At 44.9% G+C, this 24229-nt stretch overlaps 1 protein-coding gene and 1 pseudogene across 3 annotated transcripts in view; one reads left to right on the top strand and one right to left on the bottom strand.

Annotated features, from left to right (window-relative positions):
- Window positions 1-24229, bottom strand: part of CHCHD5 (coiled-coil-helix-coiled-coil-helix domain containing 5) — a 67241-nt gene that overhangs the window by 17809 nt on the left and 25203 nt on the right. The window contains exons 4-5 of one of the 3 annotated variants that reach the window (XR_009496282.1): window positions 22541-22617; window positions 16136-17822 (exon numbers count right to left, since the gene is read on the bottom strand). The exons of 1 other annotated variant lie outside the window; for it this stretch is intronic. Coding sequence is in view for 1 of the 2 variants with exons in the window: in XM_015473484.3 (XP_015328970.1) it covers window positions 22597-22617 (21 nt within the window). In the remaining variant the exon portion in view is untranslated. Of the gene's footprint in view, window positions 1-16135; window positions 22618-24229 lie in introns of those variants that run through there. One more of the 3 variants, XM_015473484.3, reaches the window with a different exon arrangement.
- On the top strand, window positions 7224-14183 carry LOC132346507 (large ribosomal subunit protein eL43-like; annotated as a pseudogene).

The raw sequence follows: 24229 nt of genomic DNA, 5'->3' as shown, positions 1-24229 counted from the left end.
CTGCATCTCTTACGTCAACCTGCATTGGCAGGCAGGTTCTTTACCACTAGCGCCACCTGGGAAACCCAAGAGCACAGTGGAGTAATTCTAAACCCATGAATAAGAAGAAACTGGAGCTCAGAAGGTGTCAGTCCATTCCTGAGACTACAGCGCTTATGAGCAGCTAACCCTCCTATGCTCCTCCCTGGAGGCCTGCCTCGGACCTGCCTTAAATGAGCACCATGAGCTCCTGGAAAACAAGGTGCAGGTTCTCTTTTTCATGTGACAAACAATGCAACAACTAGAGGCCAGAGCTAGGTAAACAGTTAAGAGGAACATTCATTAGTTTTGTGTTTGCTTATAATCTATCCTGTTGCTGAAATTCATTAAAAAAAAGTTGAACACCCCCCACGGACACACACCCTAGCATCACAGACTGCATGATGCTGTTCCCCCTGAAAGACATTGAAAGAGCAAAAGACACAAGGCAAGCGGAGCCCAGACGAAGGCAGTGGTCTGCTGGAATGTTCTGGAATGTTTTGATCCAGTTTCCTTTCAGAGGTGGCAGACCCTCTGTGTAGTGGAGCTCTGTGTTTGTGGTTTCTGTCTTCATGGAAGCTGTGCGGTTACCTGGAACACTGAACCAGCAGAACCATGACTTACATTTTCCGACATCATGTGATTTATGTACTATTTATGTTTCAGGATCTCTGTTATTCCCGACAGTTGGCAAAACATTTTCTACCGGGAATATTGGTACCTTGGAGTGGGAGGTGGAAACCCAGCACTAACTGCCTCCTGCATAGGATTATACTCATGATCTGCTCAGGGTGAGGCCCAGCAAGAGATCGAGGGAAGCTCCAAGGTCCCAGGGTTGACTGTACCAGCAGGGAAGGACCTGGATCACATTCAGACTCTTGATGCCTGGCCTCGAGTTGGTGGTCATCCACCCACCATTGAAATCAGGGCTCCAGGAATGTCAGTCCTCAGAAGTGCCTCTGAGTGCCAAAGTTCATCCTGCACCCCAGGTTGATCGTCTTGATTTAAGTTATGAGCTTTCTGGGCAAAGTGAGGCAATAACTGAGTTTTGAAAATTCACCACTGAATTCCACTCACTGCCCTGGGCAGCTCCTGATAACCTGCTCATAGCAGCCTGCCCCCACCTGCCTGTCCCCACTGCAGCCCTGAGTCCTCAGGCCACTCCTGGCCCAATAACAATCAGGAAGAGATGGCACCAGGGGACCCGGAAAGCAGTCCTTCAACTCAACTCCTTCACACATTGCTCTCCTGTGCTCCCACTTTATCACGCCAGCATCGCTCCAGGCACTCAGCTGAGCAACAAGCCATGTGAAAAAGAATTGCCTCACAAGCCTGTGTGATAAAGGGCAATCACAGAGGTATGCACGAAATATAGGTGAGGCCCTGAGCACCATGAGAGGAAGTCTTTGTGAGTTGGAATGCTTGTGCTCAGCTGTGTCTGACTCTTTGCCTACCCATGGACTGCAACTTGCCAGGCTCCTCTGTCCATGGAGGTGACTCTGGTAAAGGAATGAAGGGAAGACAGAAAAGGCTGGATGAGAAAGCTGCAAAGGGCAGGTCCAGGCCAGAGCATGATTGCAATATGTAGCCACTAAGCCAACCTGGGGCCCTGCTTCATAATGAGGCCAAGACCCTTATCTACACGTCAGAGTTGGCAGAGACCCTCATTTGTTACAGCTTAATCCTAATCTGATCTTGGCTGGAAGGGAAGCCTTTCTCTTCTGCTCTCAGACTGTGGCTTTCCACATGCAAGTCCCAACAAAGCACTTAGGAATAAAATGGAATAAAGGAGAAAATATCAGAGAAGGAAATGGCAACCCATTCCAGTACTAGTGCCTGGAAAATCCCATGGATGGAGGAGCCTGGTAGGCCACAGTCCATGGAGTCACAAAGAGTCGGACACGACTGAGGGACTTCACTTTCACTTTCATCCAACAAGAGTAAGTGCTATTTCTTGAAACTCATAATTGTGGCTGTGTGTGTAGATGAATGTATAAATTGGGTTGTAATGGAAAAAAAACACTTTTTTTTTTTCAGATAATTTCTTTGGCTGTATCAAGTTTTAGTTGTGGCATGTGGGATCAGTTCCCCAATCAGGGATCAAACCTGGGTGCCTTGCATTGGGAATGCGGAGCCTTAGCCACTGGACCATGAGGAAGTCCCTGTACAAAAACATTTCTTACTGAGGGTTGTGGTTTTAAAAGCTGAAGAAACCATTGCTTTAAGGGAAAGCAACCATTTATCAACTATTAAACAAAGACTATCAAAAATTGAATCTTGTTCTAAGTAGAGAAAAAAAGCAAGACTTGGCTCTTGTAATTAAGCTCTGAATTGGGGGATGAAAAGACAAACAAACCAGTAGGACAGGATGAGAAAAACCACAGTGACAGAAGGGTGTGCCCAGGGGAGGCAGGCCACGGCCTTGCCAGGGTCCTGGTGCTCCCAACTGGGGGTGGGGTGTGTGAATACAGACCAGCAGGGGCTGGTGTGGCCGCCCAGAGCCAGGGGCTGCTCGCTGGGAGGTGGGGAGGGAAGCAGGGTCAGTGCGGCTGGGCAAGAATGGAAGGATCTGAGGGGAGAGCTGAAGACTTTCCCCTCTGGGAGATATGAAATTATCCCTATTGTTTAGAAGGGGATGGCTCGAGGCAGGGGCTGGGGGGTGGGGGTGGGGCAGCAGTTGAAGGACCAAATGTTGCGTTTGTCCCTGGTTCAAGGATTTTTCAAACTTACGTGAACATTGGTCCAGATGAAAACTTAGTCTACAGTTAACCATTTATTAGTCTGATAGGACTATCCATATTTTGCTTTTCTTCATATTTCTGCCTTGTGGTCCAGCTAGACCCAGCATTGGTGTCTGCCCGCCAGGCTTCTTTCCTCTCTTATCCCTGCTGGGTACTAAATCCTCCAGCAGGGGATGGGTTCAGAGAAAACAGTGTGTTAGCTGCTCAGTCGTGACTCAGTCCCAACTCTGCGACCCCATGGACTATAGTCTGCCAGGCTCCTCTGTCCATTGAATTCTCCAGGCAAGAATACAGGAGTGGGTACCCATTTCTTCTCCAGGGGATCGTCCCCATCCAGGGATTGAACCCTGGTCTTCTGCACTGCAGGCAGATTCTTTACAATCTGAACCCCCAGGGAAACCCAAGCCTACCCCCTAACACCCCTCCTTACACACCTGGGGGGCTGCCTGCAAACTAGCTGAGAAGGATGCAGCAGGGCTGACGGTCTGATTTTCAGCTCAGCACACAGAGACTGGGCTCTCTTTCTGCTTGTAAAAGAAGAAATGGAAAAAGCAACTTTACACAAATAAAAGTTAATTTAAAAATAAGATAAAGTTTCAAAAAAAAAAAAGTATAAATAGAAAAGCAGAAGTAACCAAAGGGACTAAGATTCTATTTCCCCTTAAAGCAAAAACAGTTTTTGTCTGTAGATCCAGAATATACTGTGTGCCTTTTCCTAGTCAGGGGCTTCCCAGGTGGCACTAGTGGTAAAGAACTCGCTTGCCAATGAAGGAGACCTAAGAGATGCTAGTTTGATCCCTGGGTCAGGAAGATCCCCTGGAGAAAGGTATGGCAACCCATTCTGATATTCTTGCCTGGAGAAACCTGCATGGACAGAAGAGCCTGGTGGGCTACAGTCCACAGGGTCAAAGAGTCAGACAAAACTGAAGCAACTTAGCAGCACAGCAGTTTCCTAGTCATCCCTCTGAGCCCAGTAATTGGAAAGGAACTGCTGCTGCTAAGTCCCTTCAGTCATGTCCGACTCTGTGCGACCCCATAGACAGCAGCCCATCAGGCTCCTCCGTCCCTGGGATTCTCCAGGCAAGAACACTGGAGTGGGTTGCCATTTCCTTCTCCAACGCATGAAAGTGAAAAGTGAAAGTGAAGTCGCTCAGTCTCGTCCGACCCTCAGCGACCCCATGGACTGCAGCCTACCAGGCTCCTCCGTCCATGGGATTTTCCAGGCAAGAGTACTGGAGTGGGGTGCCATTGCCTTCTCCAAAGGAAAGGAACTAGGCAATATTAATATGCAGCAACCAAAGGGCTAACTTTTAAAAGAAATTTTTATTTTATATTGGAGTACAAAATGACCCTGATGCTGGGAAAGATTGTAGCATCACCTACTCAATGGACTGTGGAGGACAGGGAAGCCTGGCGGGCTGCATGAAGTCCATGGGAATGCTAAGAGTCGGACACGACTTAGCGATTGAATAATAACACAGTTGATTAACAATGCAAAGGGCTAATTTTGAGGGGCTGAGAATCCACTTTCTTTCTGTTATACTTTGAACTTTTTTTTTTCTTTGAACTGTTTTTAAGAGGTACCCTAGAGAGTCGTAAAGTGCCCTTCTGTGTTGTCTATTCTTGTGCAAAGGCTGGTCTTTTCCTTGGCTCTCCACACACCAAGTCCCTCTCCACACCTCTGCTCCCAGTGGGTTCTGTTGCCTGCAATTCATTCGCCCTTGTTTTACATCTACTTGAATTTTGCCTCCAAAATGCCATTCAAATCCCATCTCCTCTAGGAAGTCAACCCATATAGGAGGACGTAGCACTCCTAAAATTTTTATCCTTTTAAATCTTTATGAATAAGGGGCTCATTCATTTCCCTATTTTTATAGCTTTGTCATGTTAAATGTTTATCACTGAGATCACAAATTCCTGGAACCCCAGAGACACCAACTTATATTTCTGTGCCTGGCACGGAGCTGAATATATAACAGGACCTCAGAACTGAGATCTATCACAAATCTGATACAAAATCTGAGTTCAAGACTCTGGGACCTTGGGCACTTCCTTAATGCCACTGGGGTATGACTTCCTGTCTTGTAAAACTAGGATGGTAATAGTACCTACAATTTAGAGATGCTGCAGAGGTTAAACAAAACTATAGGTAAATGTTTAAGACACAGCACAGGATAGGTTATTTACTATAAATTGGTAAGATAGAAGTCAAAGGACTTTGCTTATTTCTCTATCCAGTCTTAGGGTTTTCCCCATCCTTGTGATTTTTTATTACATTTTTACTTATTTTTGAAATATGTAATATTTCAAAATAATTACAATGGTTCCAAAAGCAAGTCAGAACAAAAAGCTATTTCAGAGAAGTGTCATTCTTCTTAATTTCCTTCTTCCTTTTATCCTGTTCCCACTATGCCCTGCAGGTAACTAATCTCATTAGGGTTTTTTTTTTTTTTGGTCCTTATTTCCTCCTCTCAAATGATATTCTCAAGACTGTGTTCTTTTGAGACCTGATTCTCGGGAACCTAGTCATCTTTACACTTCGGTTTGGGAGGTGTTGCAAGCAGGCGCTCCATGACAATGGGGTTAGTTGGGGCTAATCCTCAAGGGATTAATCATGGTGAGAAAGAGCCGGCATTCTTCACGGGACTGTTGTAAATACTTGCCCCAGGTCCCAGTATATCTCTGTGACTGGTAAAGGGACCACAGCCCCATTCCTGCTATTTGGGAGTTCCTGCTATTCCCAGAGGCTTAAGGGAAAGTGTCACGCCCTAATGGAGTATCCCCACAGAGCCCAGGTGGCCTGTCAATCCTCCCATAGAGCGCAGGGCCTGACTCAAAAGTATATGATTGGATTTTTAAAAATAATTAATTATTTATTTATGGCTGTACTGAGTTTTCGTTGCAGTGAGGGAACTTTCCCTAGTTGCGGAGAGTTGGGGCTGCTCTCTAGTTACAGTGAGTGGGCTTCTCATTGGGCTGACTCTCTTGTTATGGAATGTGGGCTCTAGGGTGTGTGGGCTTCAGTAGTTGCAGAGTGTCGACTCAGTACTTGTGGCTCAAGGGCTCCAGAGCACAGGCTCAGTAGTTGTGGCACACAGGCATAGTTGCCCCACCGCACGTGGGATCTTCCCAGACCAGGGGTCGATCAAACCGGTGTCCCTTGCATTGCAAGGTGGATTCTTCACCACCGGAGAAATCCCTTTAAAGAATTTTATTTATTTATTTATTTTTGGCTGTGCTGGGTCTTCCTTGCTACGAAGGCTTTTTTCTAGCTGCAGAGAGCTGGAGTTACTCTCCAGTTGCGGTACACAGGTTACTCATTATGGTGGCTTCTCTTGTTTCAGAGCATGGGCTTCAGGGCAGGCAGGCTTCAGTAGGCACACAGGCTTAGCTGCTCTGAGGCATATGGGGTCTTCTTGGATCAGGGATTGAACCTGAACCCATGTGTCCTGCATTGGCAGGCAGATTCTTTACCACTGATTCACCAGGGAAGCTCCTGTGATTGCATTTTTTAAAAATCCACACCCAAGCATGTGTAGTGACCTTTGCTCATGATGGGAAAGCAGCCCTTTATGCTTCTAATCCTTATTTCTCCTTGGGATCTGAGGGATCAAGTTTGAAAAGCTCCTAGGCACTTCTCCATAGGACCTCGTTTCAAGGAGAAAAAAAAAAAAAAAAAAAAACCTGAGTAAATAAAAGGGCCCAGCCATAGGGAGGCGGCTGGAGGAAGCGGAGGCCCACAGCTAGAGGTATTCATTGGAAAAAGCAGTGGGCGGAGAGGCTCCTGACTCTGAGGAGTCAGGCTGGCCCCAAGTCAGCTCCGAGGTTGTGACTCACTGCGAGGAAAAGGAGTGCCCTGTGCTCTGGGGGAGGCTGCCTGCTCCAAACAGGGGAGCGGTGGCCAAGGAAGGAAATGAAGCAATCCAGGATTGATGAGTAGCCTTGGGGCAACCCGAGCTGGGAGCCCAAGTTATCCCCAACTGCTGCCACTCCATACGGTTACCCTACGCCCCCAAGGGACAAACATCATGGAAGAGAGTGGATTTGCCTGGGAAAGGGAATCGGGCCCTGTTCTGGGCAAATAGTTCCACCTTTCTTTCCCCAAGCTGGGGAAGGCCTGGCAGCCAGCATCCTGACACAGCCCAAAGCCATGCTTTATTTTACTTGTAATTAGAAAACCATTTTGGGACTTCCCTGGTGGTCCAGTGGTTAAGATTCTTCACTTCCAATGCAGGGGGCACGGTTTCAATTCCTTGTCTGGGAACTAAGATCCTATATGCCACATGGTGTCTCCAAAAATGATTAATAATAATAATTGTTTCTTTTTTTAAAGAAGAAAAATACTTGAATAGAGGTGACTTTGCACAAATCTGGGCTCTCCAGTTCACCATGGCCACCATCTCACCCTAAGTTGGCATCACAAACTGAGGCTCTACTCCCCACCTGCCTCTGAAATTATTTGAAATGTCAGCTCCTGGACAAGGAGCACTGCAAGTTCCTCCCACCTCTGGGGCTCTAGGAGTCTGTGTCCTGGAACAAAACGATTTTTCAACAGTGGCTAGAAACAGGGTGAGCAGGCTGCCCTGAGATGAGAAGGAAATGACCCTTCGCTCAGCAGGCTAGAGAAGACGAGCCTGGCAAGGCACCAAGACTGAGCCTACACAAGGCAGAAGTGACACAGCTTAGAGAGAATTCAAAACAGCATCTCTGACACCTCCCGGTGCCTCCTGTCTCTCTACGGTATCGCTGCCAGCAAGTGGGCATCACGCCCAACCTGCAGTGGGCAGCGAGGGGGCTAGGTTCCCATCTGTCTGGTGTCCTAAAGCTGGTGGCTGGAACCATAGTGTCCAGGTTCCGGCCGCCCTCTGCTGGGCAAGTACAGAAGCTGCTTCCCAAAGAAAGAGGTGCCCCTCTCTCCTGGAGCCCCCTGAATCTGGGAGGTGGGAAAGGCATTCTGCTTTTCCACCACCTTCCCAGAAAAGCTGGAGAAAGTATCAGTGCCTCCTGAAAGATCTCTAGTAAAAGTCTCAAGTCACTTAAGTCCTCTACCTTTAATCAGAATGACTTTTCATGACATAGGGTCTGACCCAAAGATATGCCCACTAAACATTAATGGAATAAATAACTAGCTCACCAGTTACCCACCATAGAAACTGCTTCTGAGGGACTTGCTTGGTGGTCCAGTGGCCAAGACTCCCAGCTTCCAATGCAGAGGGCATGGATTCGAACCCTGGTCAGGGAACTAGATCCTACGTGCTGCAACAAAGATCGAAGACCCCAAGTGCTGCAACTAAGGCCCAGTTCAGCCAAATAAGTAAATATATATTTTAAAAAATAAAAATAAGGAAACTTCTCCTGGCTTTGTCCAGGAGAACAGGTCCAGTGTACTGGGCATCTTTCTGAAATTCCTAATAGATAGGTCCTTCTACCTAGCTCTTCCAGTTTCAAGCTGCTTCTACTGGAGATCCAACCTGGCCTCCTTTCTTTGGGACCCCGGAGGCATCTTTCTGGGCTTCCCCGGTGGCTCAGTGGTAAAGAATCTGCCTGCCATGGGGGTCAAGAAGATCCCCTGGAGAAGGTAATGGCAACCCACTCCAGGATTCTTGCCTGGAGAATTCCATGGACAAATAAGCCTGGTTGGCCACAGTAGGGTCTCAAAGAGTCGGACAAGACTGATCAACTAAAACACTCACACCAGGCATGTCTCTTCTAATCCCTTCAACCCAGCTCTCCATTCCCAGCAGTGAAAGTGAAAGTGAAGTCGCTCAGTCGTGTCTGACCCTTTGCGACCCCACGGACTGTAGCCTAACAGGCTCCTCCATCCATGGGATTTTCCAGACAAGAATACTGGAGTAGGTTGCCATTTCCTTCTCCAGGAGATCTTCCCAACCCAGGGACTGAACCCGGGTCTCCCTCATCGTAAGCAGACGCTTTACCATCTGAGCCACCAGTCACGCTGGGTCTAGTTCACAGCTTCTTTCCTTTCTCGCTCTCTTTATTTTTATTTATTTATTTTTTTTCTCGCGCTCTCTTTAAATGTTTCCTCTGTCTCTGTTTTGGACACCAGGGTTCTTCATTTGGACATTGAGATAGTCTCTTCTGCCTGAAGCAGCCCCAGGCCTTTAACGAGGCCTCTTTTGTCCATTAATTATTAACTGTTGTTACTTGACACTTGTAAATAATGTAGGCCAGGAGAAAGGGCTGGAAAAGATCTCTGGGACCCCCTGGAGTGAGCCTGGAGAGGGCCAGGTTCCGAGAGGCCTGTGAAAGGGCTTCAGGTCCAGGCCACTTGGGAAGATGTTCGTCAAGCCTGTCTCAGGTGCTAACTAACCAAACCATACTTAAATGTGTGTTTCTTTTTTTTTCCTATTATGCCTATTTCTCTTACAACTTATTTTTCCTAGTTAATAATAGGGATCTTTTTTTAAAGCTAGGTGACATCAGTTCAGTTCAGTCGTTCAGTCATATCCGACTCTTTGGGACCCCATGAATCGCAGCACGCCAGGCCTCCCTGTCCATCACCAACTCCTGGAGTTCACTGAGACTCAACGTCCATCAAGTCAGTGATGCCATCCAGCCATCTCATCCTCTCTCGTCCCCTTCTCCTCTTGCCCCCAATCCCTCCCAGCATCAGAGTCTTTTCCAATGAGTCAACTCTTCGCATGAGGTGGCCAAAGTACTGGAGTTTCAGCTTTAGCATCATTCTTTCCAGAGAAATCCCAGGGCTGATCTCCTTCAGAATGGACTGGTTGGATCTCCTCGCAGGCCAAGGGACTCTCAAGAGTCTTCTCCAGCACCACATTTCAAAAGCATCAATTCTTTGCGCTAAAGCTAGGTGACATATGTGGTGTTAAAAAATAAACCGAGGCATATTAAGAACTTCAAGAAGTTATTTGAGCAAAAATCGATTTAGCTCTCTCTGGGCTCAGACCTAGGTTGTGGTGACATAGTGAAACGCACCAAAAAGGTCGGGACTGTGGGCAAACATGGGACCTCCCTTGGGAAAATGGTGAAGAAAACTGAAGTCAGCCAGCGTACCAAGTACACTTGCTCCTTCTGAGGCAAAACCAAGATGCAGAGACGAGTGGTGGGCATTTGGCTCTGTAGTTCCTGCATGAAAACGGTAGTGGGTGATGCTGGGGTACCATTTCTGGTGCCATTTCTGCTGTCACAGCAAAGTCTGCCATCAGAAAAGGGAAGGAATTGAAGGACAAGTAGAAGTGTCACCATTTCATAACACTGAAAGCCTATAGTAAATGGGTTAATTTATGTAACAAAAATTAAAAAAAAAATCTGTTCAAAGCTGGCAGCGCTCAGTCTCTCTGACAGAAAGGAGCCCCAAGGAACTGTACAAAATGAAAACCTTTTATAGGCAAAGAGGAACAGGAACAAGAAATTATACTGGGCAAAAAATAGCAGATTGTTTATTGTAAGGTAACTTTAGGGGATGGCAGGGGTCTCACAGGCAGATAACCTCACTAGTGCTAATCAGGTGATCCCTGATTGGCTGGGTTAAGATTCCACTGCTGGGAGAGCCAAAAGTGTAATTAAGGCTTAGTTTGGTGACATGGGGCTCAGCATAAGCAACTCCATCTTGGACCTGTCATCTTGTTTTTAATAACTGACAGGAAAAATTCAAAGGACTGAGGTGAGTCAATAGAAAGCTGTGCTCTCCCCTACTCCTTTCCCCATGTCCCTTGCCCACAGAAAGACTGCCACTTTTGAAAGTAGTGCTGTGAACATCCAGACACATGGTTATTGCCAGTCAAAGCTTATTGAGCACCTGCTATGATCCAAGCACTGTTTACAAAAGTTCTATCCTAGTAAACCTGTATTCTGATGAGAGGTGAGGGGATCAGGCAACAAAGAGATAAATCTGTCAAGTCCATGATGTGTTATATGTTGATAAAGTGAAAAATGAAAGTGTTAGTTGCTCAATCGTGTCTGACTCTGCGACCCCATGGACTCTAACCAGCCAGGCTCCTCTGTCCATGGAATTCTCAGGCAAGAATACTGGAATGGGTTGCCATGCCCTTCTCCAGGGGATCTTCTCAACCCAGAGATGGAACCTGGGTCTCCTGCATTGTAGGCAGATGCTTTACCATCTGAGCCACCAGGGAAGCCCTATATGTTGATAAGTGCAATAAAAATAACGTAACCAGGGTCTGAGAGCTGGTCCTGACTGCTCTTTCACTCTGCTATCCTGGCCACACCCTGAGAACCTGGGGCTGCGCTGGCCAAGTCACTCCTTCACTACATTCCTTGGCATTGGGGTGCTTGCCCTGCATGATCAAGTGGGGCTCTAGCAGGTCCTCAGGGGTCAGCTGGAGAACCTCCAAAGTAGCTGTTGGGATTGGGATTGCTCATCTTCATTTATCCTTGATCAGAGTTTATGAATATTTTTTTCATATTTACTTATTTATTTGGCTGAGTTTCATCTTAATTGTGGCACGAAGGTTCTCCATTGTGGTGCGCAGGCACACAGGCTTAGCTGCGCATGTGGGCATGAGGCATGTGGGATCTTAGTTCCCCAACCAGGAACTGACCTGTGACCCCTGTATTGGAAGGCAGATTCTTAACCACTGGACTACAGGGAACTCCCTATGAATGTTTTTCTGTCTTTAATTAAATGTTATTAGAATTCTCTACATCAGTAGTTCTCAAAGTGGTCTCTGGACTAGCAGCATCAGGACCAGCATCATGTGGGAACTTGTCAGAAATGCAAATTCTTAAGTTCCCTCCCCCAGTCCCACTGGATCTTAGACTCTAGGGCTGTAGTCCCTAAATTTGTTTTAACTAGCCATAAGGTCTGCTCTGGGATTCCCTGGTGACTCAGATGGTAAAGAATTTGCCTGCAGTGCAGGAAACCTGGATTGGATCCCTGGGTCAGGAAGAACCCCTGGAGGAGGAAATGGCAACTCACTCTAGTATTCTTGCCTGGAATTCCTTGGACAGAGGAGCCCAGCAGGCTACAGTCCATGGAGTCGAAAAGAATCAGACACTACTGAGCGATTAATACATACACACACATCTGCTCTACAGAAATACTTTACTAATTCACATTCCTAACAATTATGGTCATAAGCACACATTTTTTAGAGTTAGGCATCTTAAAAAATGTTTTCCAGATGAAATCCTAGACTAGGGATAGAGCTTATATGTTAACAAGTAAAAGTTAAGTCTACTTTAAATGGAGTATGACCTATAAAAACTGAACCACTAAAGGTAGAAGTAGAGACTTCCCTGGCAGTCCACTGGTTAAGAATCCGCCTTCCAGTGCAGGAGACGTGGGTTTGATCCCTGGTCAGAAAGCTAAGATTCCACACGTGTGTGCATGCTCAGTCACTCAGTCATGTCTGACTCTTTGCAACCCCATGGCCTGTAGACTGCCAGCCTCCTCTATCCATGGGATTTTCCTGACAAGAACCCTGCAGTGGGTTGCCATTTCCTACTCCAAAAGATTCTCGACCAAGGGACTGAACCAATGTCTTGTATCTTCTGAGTCTCCTGCACTGGCAGGCGGATTCTTTTACCTCTGAGCCATCTGGAAAGCCCTAAAATTCCACATGCCTCACAGCTAAAAACCCAGAACACAAACAACGGAAGTAACATTGTAACAGATTCAATAAAGACTTTACAAATGGTCCATGTCAAAAACATCTTTAAAAAAATAAAAATAGGATAAGTAAAATACAAATCTTATAGCTCAATTATTTGAAAATGAGGATCAATTCATGCGATTCCTGAGGACTTAAATGTACCCAATCTGTCATGTGTTTGTGTTAGTCACTCAGTTGTGTCCGACTTTGTGACCCCATGGACTGTAGCCCTCCCCTAAAAATGGGATTCTCCAGGCAAGAATACTGGACTGGGTTGCCATTTCCTTCTCTAGGGGATCTTCCCAACCCAGGGATCAAACCTGGGTCTCCCGAATTGCAGCCAGATTCTTTACCATCTGAGCCACGAGGGAAGCCAACTGGATGGGTGACCTAGTCCTAAATCCCGTGTAATCAAAAAGCAACAAAAGTTGGAAATAAATGAAGAATAACTAAAAACTGATGATGTGGGTTGTTAAAATACAGATAAATAGTAATATATGTTTTTATTCCTCTCTGTATGTGTGCTAAGTTGCTTCAGTCATGTCCAGCTCTTTGCAACCCCATGGACTGTAGCCCACCAGGCTCCTCTGTCCATGGGATTCTCCAGGCAAGAATACTGGAGTGAGTTGCCATTCCCTTCTCCAGGGGATCTTCCCAACCCAGGGTCAAACCTGAGTCTCTTAGGGGACCTTCCAGACCCAGGGATCAAACTCACATCTCTAAGGTCTCCTGCCTGAGCAGGTGGGTTCTTTACCACTAGCACCACCCAGGAAGCCCTTTCCAAAAGAAGAAGTGAATGGTAGTAATAGTCATTAGGCTATATTCCAGGCAATGTGGAAAGCACATAGTATGCAATTTTATAATAGCAACACAAACAAGAAACTATCAGAAGAACACTTTGGGCTTTAATTTACAGATGAGCAAACAGGCTTGGGAAGCTTCAGGATCTTGCCGGGTACATGCCTAGCAGATGAGAGGAGCTGGAATTGGATTTTTTAATCTCAGTCTGTGCTCATTTTACTGAAAGCCACATTTGTAGATACTAGTGCTTATCTGAGCCTAATCCCTGGAGGACTAGGAGTCTCTGGAGAGAGAGAGAGAGGCTTTGGGAGGTCAGGAGGGAGATAAGTCTTGGCCAGAGTCCATCCATCTCACAGAGTGTCAAGTGTGTCTAGTGGGATCCTAGACACACCTTATGGCTGTTTTGCCAGCCTTGCATCCTTTGCAAGAGGAATAAGGTATATGTTGGGAGGAATGGCCAAATGGAGTCCTGGAAAGGGCCTCCCACAGCCAAGACATTAACCTAAAAGTAACTGTGTACCCCTGGGGATATTACGGAGATTAGTTCCAAAAAGATTTGAAAGATGCGGGTCTAGGGATTTCTACAACATCTGCATTCACCTTACCTGTCTGGTCAGCGTCACAGGCCAGCAGTGTTGGAGAATGAGGGTAAGTCAACACAGACACCCTCTATGGGCTCTGCCTACCCTGCCCACAGCACCTCTGCAAGGAGAGGGGGCACCCACACTCAAGGGGAGGAGGTTATACAGGGAAGGCGAGTACAGCAGCAGGTGGGACTCAGAGCCACTTGGAATTCTGCCCACCACCCCTCCTCCTGTGTGGAGCATGGCTGCAGCTCTAAGCTGTGTACCAGGCAGCATCCACATTACTGCATTGGGCCCCTTTTGTTTAGCTGTCACCCTGCACAAGGACCACAGCGATCTGGGACCTCTGACTTTCACACTTCACTTTCTATGTGAGTAATAAATGGCCTACCCTGAAAATGGGCTCATTTTTTTTTTTTTTTTAATTATTTCTTTTTTTTGACTGCACTGGGTCTTCCTTGCAGTGCACAGGCTTCTCATTGTGGTGGCTTTTTGCGGAGCACAGGCTCTAAGGCATACAGGCTTCAGTAGTTGTGGTGCATGGGCTTAGTTGTTCCACAGCACATGGGATCGTCCCAGATCAGGGATCAACCCCAGGTCTCCTGCATTGGCAGGCAGATTCTTCACTGGACAACCAGCGAAGTCCTTTTAAAATGCTTATCAGAGTATAATGGATTTTCAGTGTTGTGTTAGTTTCAGGTGTACAGCAAAGTGAGTCAGTTATGTTTTTGTTCAGTCACTGTCATGTCAGACTCTTTGTGACCCTATAGGCTGAAGCATGCCAGGCTTCCCTGTCGTTTATTATGTCCTGGAGTTTGCTCAAACTCATGTCCACTAAGTCAGTGATGCCATCCAACCATCTCATCCTCTGTCGCCCCCTTCTCCTCCTGCACTTACATACATATATCCACTCTTTTTAAGATTCTCTTTCCATATGGGTCATTACAGAGTGTTAAGTAGAGTTCCCTGTGGTATACAATAGGTCCTTATTAGTGACTCCTTCCTTCTTTACCAGCCAGGCCTTGCCTGTGCCTAATACTTTACAGCTGTTTAGGGATCACTCGCTACTTGACAGAAAGATACTGGGTCTGCTGAGGGGAGGAAGGAATTGTCTATCAAAGGAACTGCAGGACATGGCCCAAGTGTGCCCAGCAGGAGCTAGGGGACAGACCTGGGACTATATTCTCCTCATGCTGCACTGGGTGAGATGAAACATAAAGTTGGGTAAAGAACACGCTGCTGATTTGGGAGCCCTGCCGTATGGTATAGGACTTACACCCTGGCGAGGAGCTGGAGACGGTGCTGATGCTCTATTTCCCTGGTTCATGGAAGCTCAGAAAAGCCATGGCCTCCACTAAGTGAAGTAGAACTGCCAGAACCACCATGGCAAAGAGCGGGTGAAGAGGTCAAAGGCTCAGCGAAGTGGGCGTACTGGAACAGATATATCACTAAGGACAGAAAACCCACAGGAGGACCTGGACAGCATTCTAAATACCTAAGCAGTAAGGATGCACTGGTGAAAAGGGCCAGCAGCATCAGTGAGAAAATCAGCTACGGCTGCCCTCACTAGACCAGGGCTGGTGGGGGAGGCAGAATTGTGTTCCTCTACTAATGGGGTTGATGGGGTCTCTGGGAATCTGTGTTCACTTCCTGTACCCTCTCTCCTCCTGAAGTATGGACTGGACGAAAGACCTTGACAGCAATGAGAGGGATTAATTCTGCAAGCTTTTCAGCCTCTCTCTGTAGATCCTGCTCTCTCTCATGCCCTGGGGCCTGACTGCACACCACAGATATTTGCATTTATAATATAAAACTTCCTTCCCAGACTTTCTAAACAGGAAACTTGTTCCAGCTTAAAATAAAGCTGGGACCTCCCTGTCTTCCTACCTGTGGGCCCTTAAGCTTCCTTCCCCCTACTTCCAAGATGCCTTGACCCTTAGCTTCTGAGGCTAAGCCTGTGCCTCCCACATGTAACCTGCCCTGTGGCATTAATCTAAGTCCAGCAGACATAGGCAGATGCTACAGAGTTGCCCAATTTCCTCTAAAAGAACATTTTAACTTTTATTCCTGGAGATAGCTTCTTGCTCATTTTCAGGCCTGAGTAATCTTTCAGGCAATTGGGTTACAAGTTATCCTGAGCAGGAAAGTCTCCTGTTACTTAACAACCTGAAGTCTCGTCTTACCGTATATTCTCTTTCTCCATCATTTGTGCACAAATATTTCCATCACCAGTTGATTAAGCATGCCCATACAAGGGCTGACTGTATTCATTGTACCACACCACTTTATATAAGGTACTTGAGCACCCCCAGAAGCTCTAGGAACCTGCCCTCTATGGGTATTGTGCTGTAAAGGTTGTGTCCCCAACAGAACTTCAGGCAATTCTAACGAATGTACTTTACATATTTATTATTTTTTGGCCACACCACATGTGGGATCATAGTTCCCCAACCAGGGATCAAACCCTAACCCTTGCATTGGAAGTGAGGAGTCTTAACCACTGGACCACAAGGGAAGTCCCTAAAGAATGTACTTTAGATAGAAGGGAAGCAATCCACAAAAAAGATCAGAAATACAGGAAAGAATAAAGAACACTGATGCTGTAAAACAAGAAAACCATCTGCTGGGCATAAAACAGCAAAATGAACAGGTAAACAGGGGAGGAACTGAGGTTCATGTATTCAAATATCCTTGTGTGGTTTGAAGGCTATAAAGCTATTTATTTTAGATTTTACCAAGTTAATCATGAATGTCAAAATACCTGGGGTAAAAATTATTAGGCTAAAATATATAAATCTCATACTTGTAAAAATTTAAAAAGGAATTAGAAAAAATATTTAATCGATCCCAAAGGAGCCAATGTGTGTTAGTAGCTCAGTTCAGTTCAGTTCAGTTGCTCAGTTGTGTCCGACTCTTTGTGACCCCATGGACTGCAGCACGCCAGGCTTCCCTGTCCATCACCAACTCCCAGAGCTTGCTCAAACTCATGTCCATCAAATCGGTGATGCCATCCAAACATCTCATCCTCTGTTGTCCCTTTCTCCTTCTGCCTTCAATCTTGCCCAGCATCAGGGTCTTTTCTATTGAGTCAGTTCTTCGCATCAGGTGGCCAAAGTACTGGAGTTTCAGCTTCAGCATCAGTCCCTCCAACGAATATTCAGGACTGATTTCGTTTAGGATTCACTGCTTTGATCTCCTTGCATTCCAAGGGACTCTTAAGAGTCTTCTCCAACACCACAGTTCAAAAGCATCAATTCTTCGGCACTCACATCCATACATGACTACTGAAAAAACCATAGCTTTGACTAGAAGGATCTTTGTTGGCAAAGTAATGTCTCTGCTTTTTCATATGCTATCTAGGTTGGTCATAGCTTTTCTTCCAAGGAGCAAGCTTCTTTTAATTTCATGGCTGCAGTCACCATCTGCATTGATTTTTGATTCCAAAAAATAAAGTCTGTCACTGTTTCCATTGTTTCCCCATCTATTTGCCATGAAGTGATGGGATCGGATGCCATGATCTTAGTTTTCTGAATGTTGAGTTTTAAGCCAACTTTTTTACTCTCCTCTTTCACTTTCAACATGAGGCTCTTTAGTTCTTCTTCAGTTTCTGCGATAAGGGTGGTGTCATCTGCCTATCTGAGGTTATTGATATTTCTCCCGGCAATCTTAATTCCAGTTTGTGCTTCATTCAGCCTGGCATTTTGCATGATGTACTCTGCATACTGGTTAAATAAGCAGGGTGACAATATACAGACTTGACATATTCCCTTCCTGATTTGGAACCAGTCTGTTGTTCCATGTCCAGTTCTCACTGTTGCTTCTTGACCTGCATACAGATTTCTCAAGAGGCAGGTCAGGTGTCTGGTATTCCCATCTCTTTAAGAATTATAGCTCAGTCATGTTCAACTCTTTGTGACCCCATGGACTATAGCCCACCAGGCTTCTCTGTCCATGGGATTTCTCAGGCAAGAACACTGGGTGAGTTGTCATTTCCTTCTCCAGAGGATCTTACCAATCCATGGATCAAATCTGGGTCTCCTGCACCCAGGATTCTTACCATCTGAGCAGATTCTTACCATCTGAGCCACCAGAGAGGAATAAAAACAGAAAAGAAGGCAAATATAAAGCACAAAATAAAATGGATAAAATAATCTAAAGGGATGATAATCTCTTTAGAGATTATAAATAATCTTTAGAGATAATAAAATAAAGAGCTGATTATCATATAAATTTAAAAGGAGTATATAAAATACAAATAACTGAACATTTTCACTTAAAAAGAAAACAAAGATTGGGAATGCCCTGGAGATTCAGTGGTTAGGACTCAGAGCTCCCACTGCAGGGGCCAAAGGTTCCATCTCTAGTCCAGGAACTAAGATCCCACATGCCCCACGTGGCATGGCCAAAAGAAAAAAAAAAATTAACAAAGTAAAGGAATACAACAGGGTATATGGACAAACTAAGGGAAAGAAAGCAGATGTAGCCATGTTATGATCAGGCAAAACAGAATTTAAGGCAAAAAGCATTACCAGAGAGAAGAAGGATCACTCCATCATGATAAAAGGTTTATTACACCAGGAACATAAAACTAGTACAGAAGTATAGACTTATGTGAGCCTAACTAAGTAGCTTCAAAGTACTGTATGTAAATAAAAAATGAACAGAACTACCAGGAGAAATTCACAGAGCTAGCACCCATGAAATATTTTACACATTACCTTCTGCAATATTTAGATCAAGACGTTACTATATTAACTAAACTCTGCAGCCAGGAAGTTTAACTTTGAAGCAGAACAACTGTTGTGGAATACACATTATTTTGAATCTCACATGTAACTTTTATGAAAAAAGATCTCATGGAGCTAATTTCCTCAAATCTTAAAAGATTGATGTCACTCTTTGACTGTAATCCATTTAAATTAGAAAGTATTAACCGAAAGAAAATTAGAAGAATACTATATTTGGAAATTCATGAGATAAATTCTAAATAACTGATATGTCAAAGAAGAAACTATTGTGGAAATCACTTAGTATGCAGAAATAATGACAATATACTACCATACCACAAACACTATTTTTAAAATTAATTAATTTACTCATTTGGACATGCTGAGTCTTAGTTAAGGCACGCGGGATCTTTAGTTGCAGTATGTGGGATCTAGTTCCCTGACCAGGGATTGAACCTGGGCCCTCTGCATTGGGAGCGAGGAGTTGTAGCCACTGGACCACCAGGGAAGTCTCCACAAACACTCCTTAGATATTCATAGTCTTAAATGCTCCTGTTACAGAAAAATAAAAGCTGCAAATTAGAGATTCATGTAAATATCCTACTTAGTGGGAAAGGAAAGCTTAGTTGCTCAGTTGTGTCTGACTCTTTGCAATCCCATGGACTGTAGCCTGCAAGGCTCCTGTGTCCATGGGATTTCCCAGGCAAGAATACTGGAAAAATATCTGATGTAAGAAGTTGCAAAAAAGACAAAAGAAACCCAAAAGAGTCGAAACCTTACTTCATCCCCTGGAACAAGCATTCATTTTCTGTAAACCAGGCCCTTGGTTCCAGTAGAGCCTCAGGTTGACAACCTGCTTATTATGAGTTGTGGTGAGAAAAGGCACTCTTGATTCTTCCCCTTGATTCCAGAACCTGCATATTCTGGTCATTGATACAATGCATAGGCTGCATCCCTGAAGAAAGAAGAATGTCTTAACTCTAAATGTTGTTCCTAAAATGGCACCAGGGCTGAGGTTTTAATGGGTCATCCAAATATTTACCTGGTTGGCTGCTTTTGGGAGGTCTGATATATGGTAGAACTAGTGAATCCTATTATTATAATTAGTACCCATTGTTATGTCTCATTCACACTCAAGGATAATCAAGCCTTCCATGACCCCTCACAGTGGTGCTGGTAGAGACATTCATTGCAGGCAGTGAACTACAACCAGGTGTGCAGTAGGCATAAACTTTAGTAAGAATGGGTGGGGGACTTCCTTGGTGGTCTAGTGGCTAAGACTCTTCCCCCACAGTGCAGGGGAACCAGATTCAATCTCTGGTCAGGGAACTAGATTCCACAGCCCTCAACAAAGAGTTTCCATGATGAAACAAAGATGGCAGTTCTCACATGCTGCAACCAAGACCCAACACAGCCAAATAAATAAATGAACTGTTGTCGTTGTTTAGTAGCTAAGTCATGTCCAACGGTATGTGACCCCATGGACTGTAGCCCGTCAGGCTCCTCTGTCCATGGGATTTCCCAAGCAAAAACACTGGAGTGGGTTGCCATTTCCTTCTCCAGGTGATCTCTCTGACTCAGGGATCAAACCCATGTCTCCTGTAATAGCAGGTGGATTCTGTGCCACTCAGCCACCTGTGGCCCAAATAAATAAATAATAAATAAAAAGAATGGGGGGGGATGAGGGGATGGGGACGGGAGGGAAGCCCAAGAGGGAGGGTATATATGCATATTATAGCTGACTCACTTTGTTGTACAGCAGAATTAACACAACATTGTAAAGCAATTATATCCCAACTAAAAAAAAAAAAATTAATCACTGTCATGTCCAGAACAGATTAGATGTAATCAATCTGCCACCAAGAGACTGGCTGCTTTCCTCCAAGGGATGGCACCACATGGCACAGCTGGTGACACAGTAAATGTTGTTTGATCACTCTTGGACAGAAGGAGTCCATGCTATTTCTCCAGCTGTCAGCCAGACAAACAATGGGGTTACGAAAGACAGAGGCTAGCTGATATTCACCTGTTATGTCACCCTGTTCACATGGCTGCTGAGTGTATCTTCTGAGGCGGATGCTTTTGGTGGGCCCTGACTTGAAGCACAAAGATACACACATCCTGTGCTCATGCACACAGATTCATACCCCTTTGTCTCTAATCTTCCCGTCTTACTTTTTCTAGGTCCCTGACCTCCTAGCCAAACTACTCACCACACCTCAGGAGTTCATACACATACCTACTTCAGGCCTCTTCTCTCAAAATACAAATTGTACGTGGACAAAAACTGCTATTCCAGGGGGAAAAAATTGTATTTGGTTAAAATGTCCCTTTGCGGATGAATGTATTTCTGAAGATGAAATGGAGACACAGATGTAGAGAAGGAATTTGTGGACACAGTGGGAGAAGAGGTGGGTAGGATGAGTGGAGAAAGTACCATTGACATATATATACCCCATAGTGTGTAAAATAGATAACTAGTGTGAAGCTGATATATAACACAGGGATCCCAGCTCTGCTATGACCTAGAGAAGTGGGATGTGGGGAATGGAGGAAGGCTCAAGAGAAGGGGATGTATATATTACTATGATTGATTTGAGTTGTTATATGGCAGAAATCAACACATTGTAAACCAGTTGTCCTCCAATTAAAAAAAAAATCCCTTTGTCTCCAATGTTGTATATTCTTAGAATAAAATACTACTTAAAAGAAAACCATCTGCCATTCCAGTAAACTATGAATGTTGCCTGCCATAGAGCCATCAGCTACTGCACGTGTTCCCTAAGGAGAATTCTTCAGGATGGAGAAAAATAGATATTGTTCCTAGACAATTAAGATGCATATCAAAAGAATAATTTCAATGAGCCTGGATTATTGCTTCTCATGTATAGAAAAACACTAAAATTATTAACCTGAGATGTTTGGGTTTTCTGATTAGCAGTAGTCTTTTGATGTTCAACTACATGGGTTTTGTTCTTCTCCAGCAAAAATTCCTATATATACTGTCTCCTCCTTTACCTCTTTGGAACAGTGCCTAAGAATCTGAGAGGCTGTCTCCCATATACTGCAGTCCTCAGTAAGGTCCCCAGATAAAACATAACTTTAAGCAACTATGTATGCTTGATCACTCAGTCCTGTCCAACTCTTTGTAACCCTTTGGACTGTAGCCTGCCACTCCCCTCTGTACATGGGATTTCCCAGGCAAGAATACTGGAGTGGGTTGCCCTTTCCTTCTCCAGGAAATCTTCCCAACCCAGGGATCGAACCTGGGTCTCCTGCATTGCAAGCAGATTCTTTACCCGCTGAGCCATTGGGGAAGTTCCAGAAATCAACCCTGAATATTTATTGGAAGGACTGGTGCTGAAGCTGAAACTCCAATACTCTGGGCACCTGATGCGAAGAGCCGACTCACTGGAAAATACCCTGATGCTGGGAAAGATTGAGGGCAAGAGGAGAAGAGGATGACAGAGGATAAGATGGTTGGATGGCATCACCAACTCGATGGACATGAGTTTGAGCAAACTCTGGGAGATGTTGAAGGACAGGGAGGCCTAGCATGCTGTATTCCATGGGATTGCAAACAATTGGATACGACTGAGCGACTGAACAACAAGGGGGTCTCCAACCCACATACACACATTGACAACTGTTCCAGATCCCTAGAGGTCCGTGCTGCAAACCTCCTACTGGCCCTTCCTGACTCCACATGGTATCTTTACCTATCATGGACACCTGGGCACCACAGGTGCTGCCGCTACGTTCAGTGGCCAAGGGGCAGGCAATGTGCCTTGTGCTTTGGATCCACGAGAAATCTCCTCTTCCTCTGGACATTGTTTGAACTAGAAAGCAAATGAATCAGTGCTGTTTTGTCTCAGAGTTCCCCCAAATACTATTTCTTTCTTTTTTAATACTATCTGCATCTTCCATAGGGATGGAGGTACTTAAGGTATAGCATTTGTTCCAAACCAGTGGGTTCATAAAAATTTCACCAATATAGCAAACACTTTGAATTTGGGGGAAAGTTTTTTTTTTCCCCTGCTAGCTGGTATCTGGGCATCCAGAATACTTACCGTATTTGGTTCAACAAAATTCAGTTAGTACCATGTGCCATAGAATATCAAGATGATTAAGATCCCTGTGGATTATGCTGTAATAGAAAGCAGGAGAGTTAACACAGCACCGGGGCAGGACAGTCAATGTATTCTGCTGGCCTTGCCACCTATAAGAAGCCTCTGTATTCCCTTTTCTATGGTGGACAGTTTCTCTAGAAAACAGTCACAGGCCTGTTTACGAAAAAACTAAAGGAATATTGTACATTTTTGCAGTGGCCTCACCAGCTCCTTCCTCACAGGGAACTGGAATGCCTGTCTGTCAGTCTAAAAACTGACTCATCTAGAAACCGGGTAAAAACTTGTAATTTTCCATTGAAGTGAAGGGCACCAGGCTTTTGCTTCCCAGCTCTCCATGTTTTCTGGTTATACAACCAAACAATATTCAGATGCCATCATATCTCTTCCCCAAAGACATTATGGATCATTAGCCATTGCCCTAGGTCTCTGTCTATCAAGACACCCTGGTTGCCACTGCAAGACTGCTGCCCGTTCCAGTAATTATGTCCACCCTGCCTCTGATGGTTAAGTGCTCCCACTTGCCTCTGCTATTTCAGAATCTCGTGATTTCCAGTAACACCAGGGAGTCCAGTTTGCTGTTACCGTGTCTTACTGTCATCCCAGCCTATGGAGGACCCCACCAGTGAATTTTTCACTGCCACAAGTGCACTTTGTATCACATAAGGATTAAAGGGCCATGATGTTTGCAATTTATTCTCAAATTGTTCTGGAAAAAAAATGTTAAGAATATACATAGAGAACAAACAATAAGGCAAGGGAGGTAAAATCTTAGCAATAAGAAAATCTGAGTCTGTTTTTTTGCTTAGTCACTCAGTTGTGTCTCACTCTTGAGACCCCATGGATTGTAGCCCACCAGGCTTCTCTTCCCATGGGATTTCCCAGGCAAGAATACTGGAGTGGGTTGCCATTTCCTTTTCCAGGGGATCTTCCTAATCTAGGGATTGAACCCAAGTCTCCTGCCTGGCAGGCAGATTCTTTACCACTGAGCCACCTAGGAAGCCCATTGAGTAAGGGTATATGGGTGTTTTTTATATGGCTCTTTGATCACCTTTCCCATTTTTTCCGTGGTAATTGAGATACTCATGCTTTCTTCCTCTTATGTCAGATTTGATCCTTAAATGTTCAGCAGGAAATTTTTGTAATAGAGTGGCACACAATACTTTCCAGGCAATTTCTGGCTACATTTCCTTTCTAATTTTTAATGCATCTCCTTTAACCTTTTACTTTCTTTTTCTTTGATCAGGCTTCTGAAGAAACAACTTGGGACTAAGCCTTCTAAGCCTTTTATTGCTTGTTTTTATTTCCTGTTTCATTAACATTAGAGTTTAATTTTACTAATCCCCTCTTTTGTGTGTGTATGTGTGTGTGTTTACCTCAAGACCTCAGACTTGGACCAAACAAAATCTTTTTCCCTTTATACTCTCATCATTATTTTTTGAATGGCCTGCTTTATTTATTTTTTGAAATAATACAGGGACTTCCTTCGCTGTCCACTGGTAAAAACTCTGCACTTTCAAAGCAGGGGGTGTGAATTTGATCCTTGGTAGGGGAACTAAGGTCACACATGTTGTGAGACATGGCCAAAAAATAAAATATAATAGAACAAACAGTTGCACAGTCTATGTCCAA

This window comes from Bos taurus, chromosome 11 (genome assembly GCF_002263795.3).
Source record: "Bos taurus isolate L1 Dominette 01449 registration number 42190680 breed Hereford chromosome 11, ARS-UCD2.0, whole genome shotgun sequence".
Lineage (NCBI taxonomy): Eukaryota > Metazoa > Chordata > Mammalia > Artiodactyla > Bovidae > Bos > Bos taurus.
The sequence above is the reverse complement of the archived record's forward strand: the minus strand, read 5'-3'. Positions and strand labels throughout refer to the sequence as shown.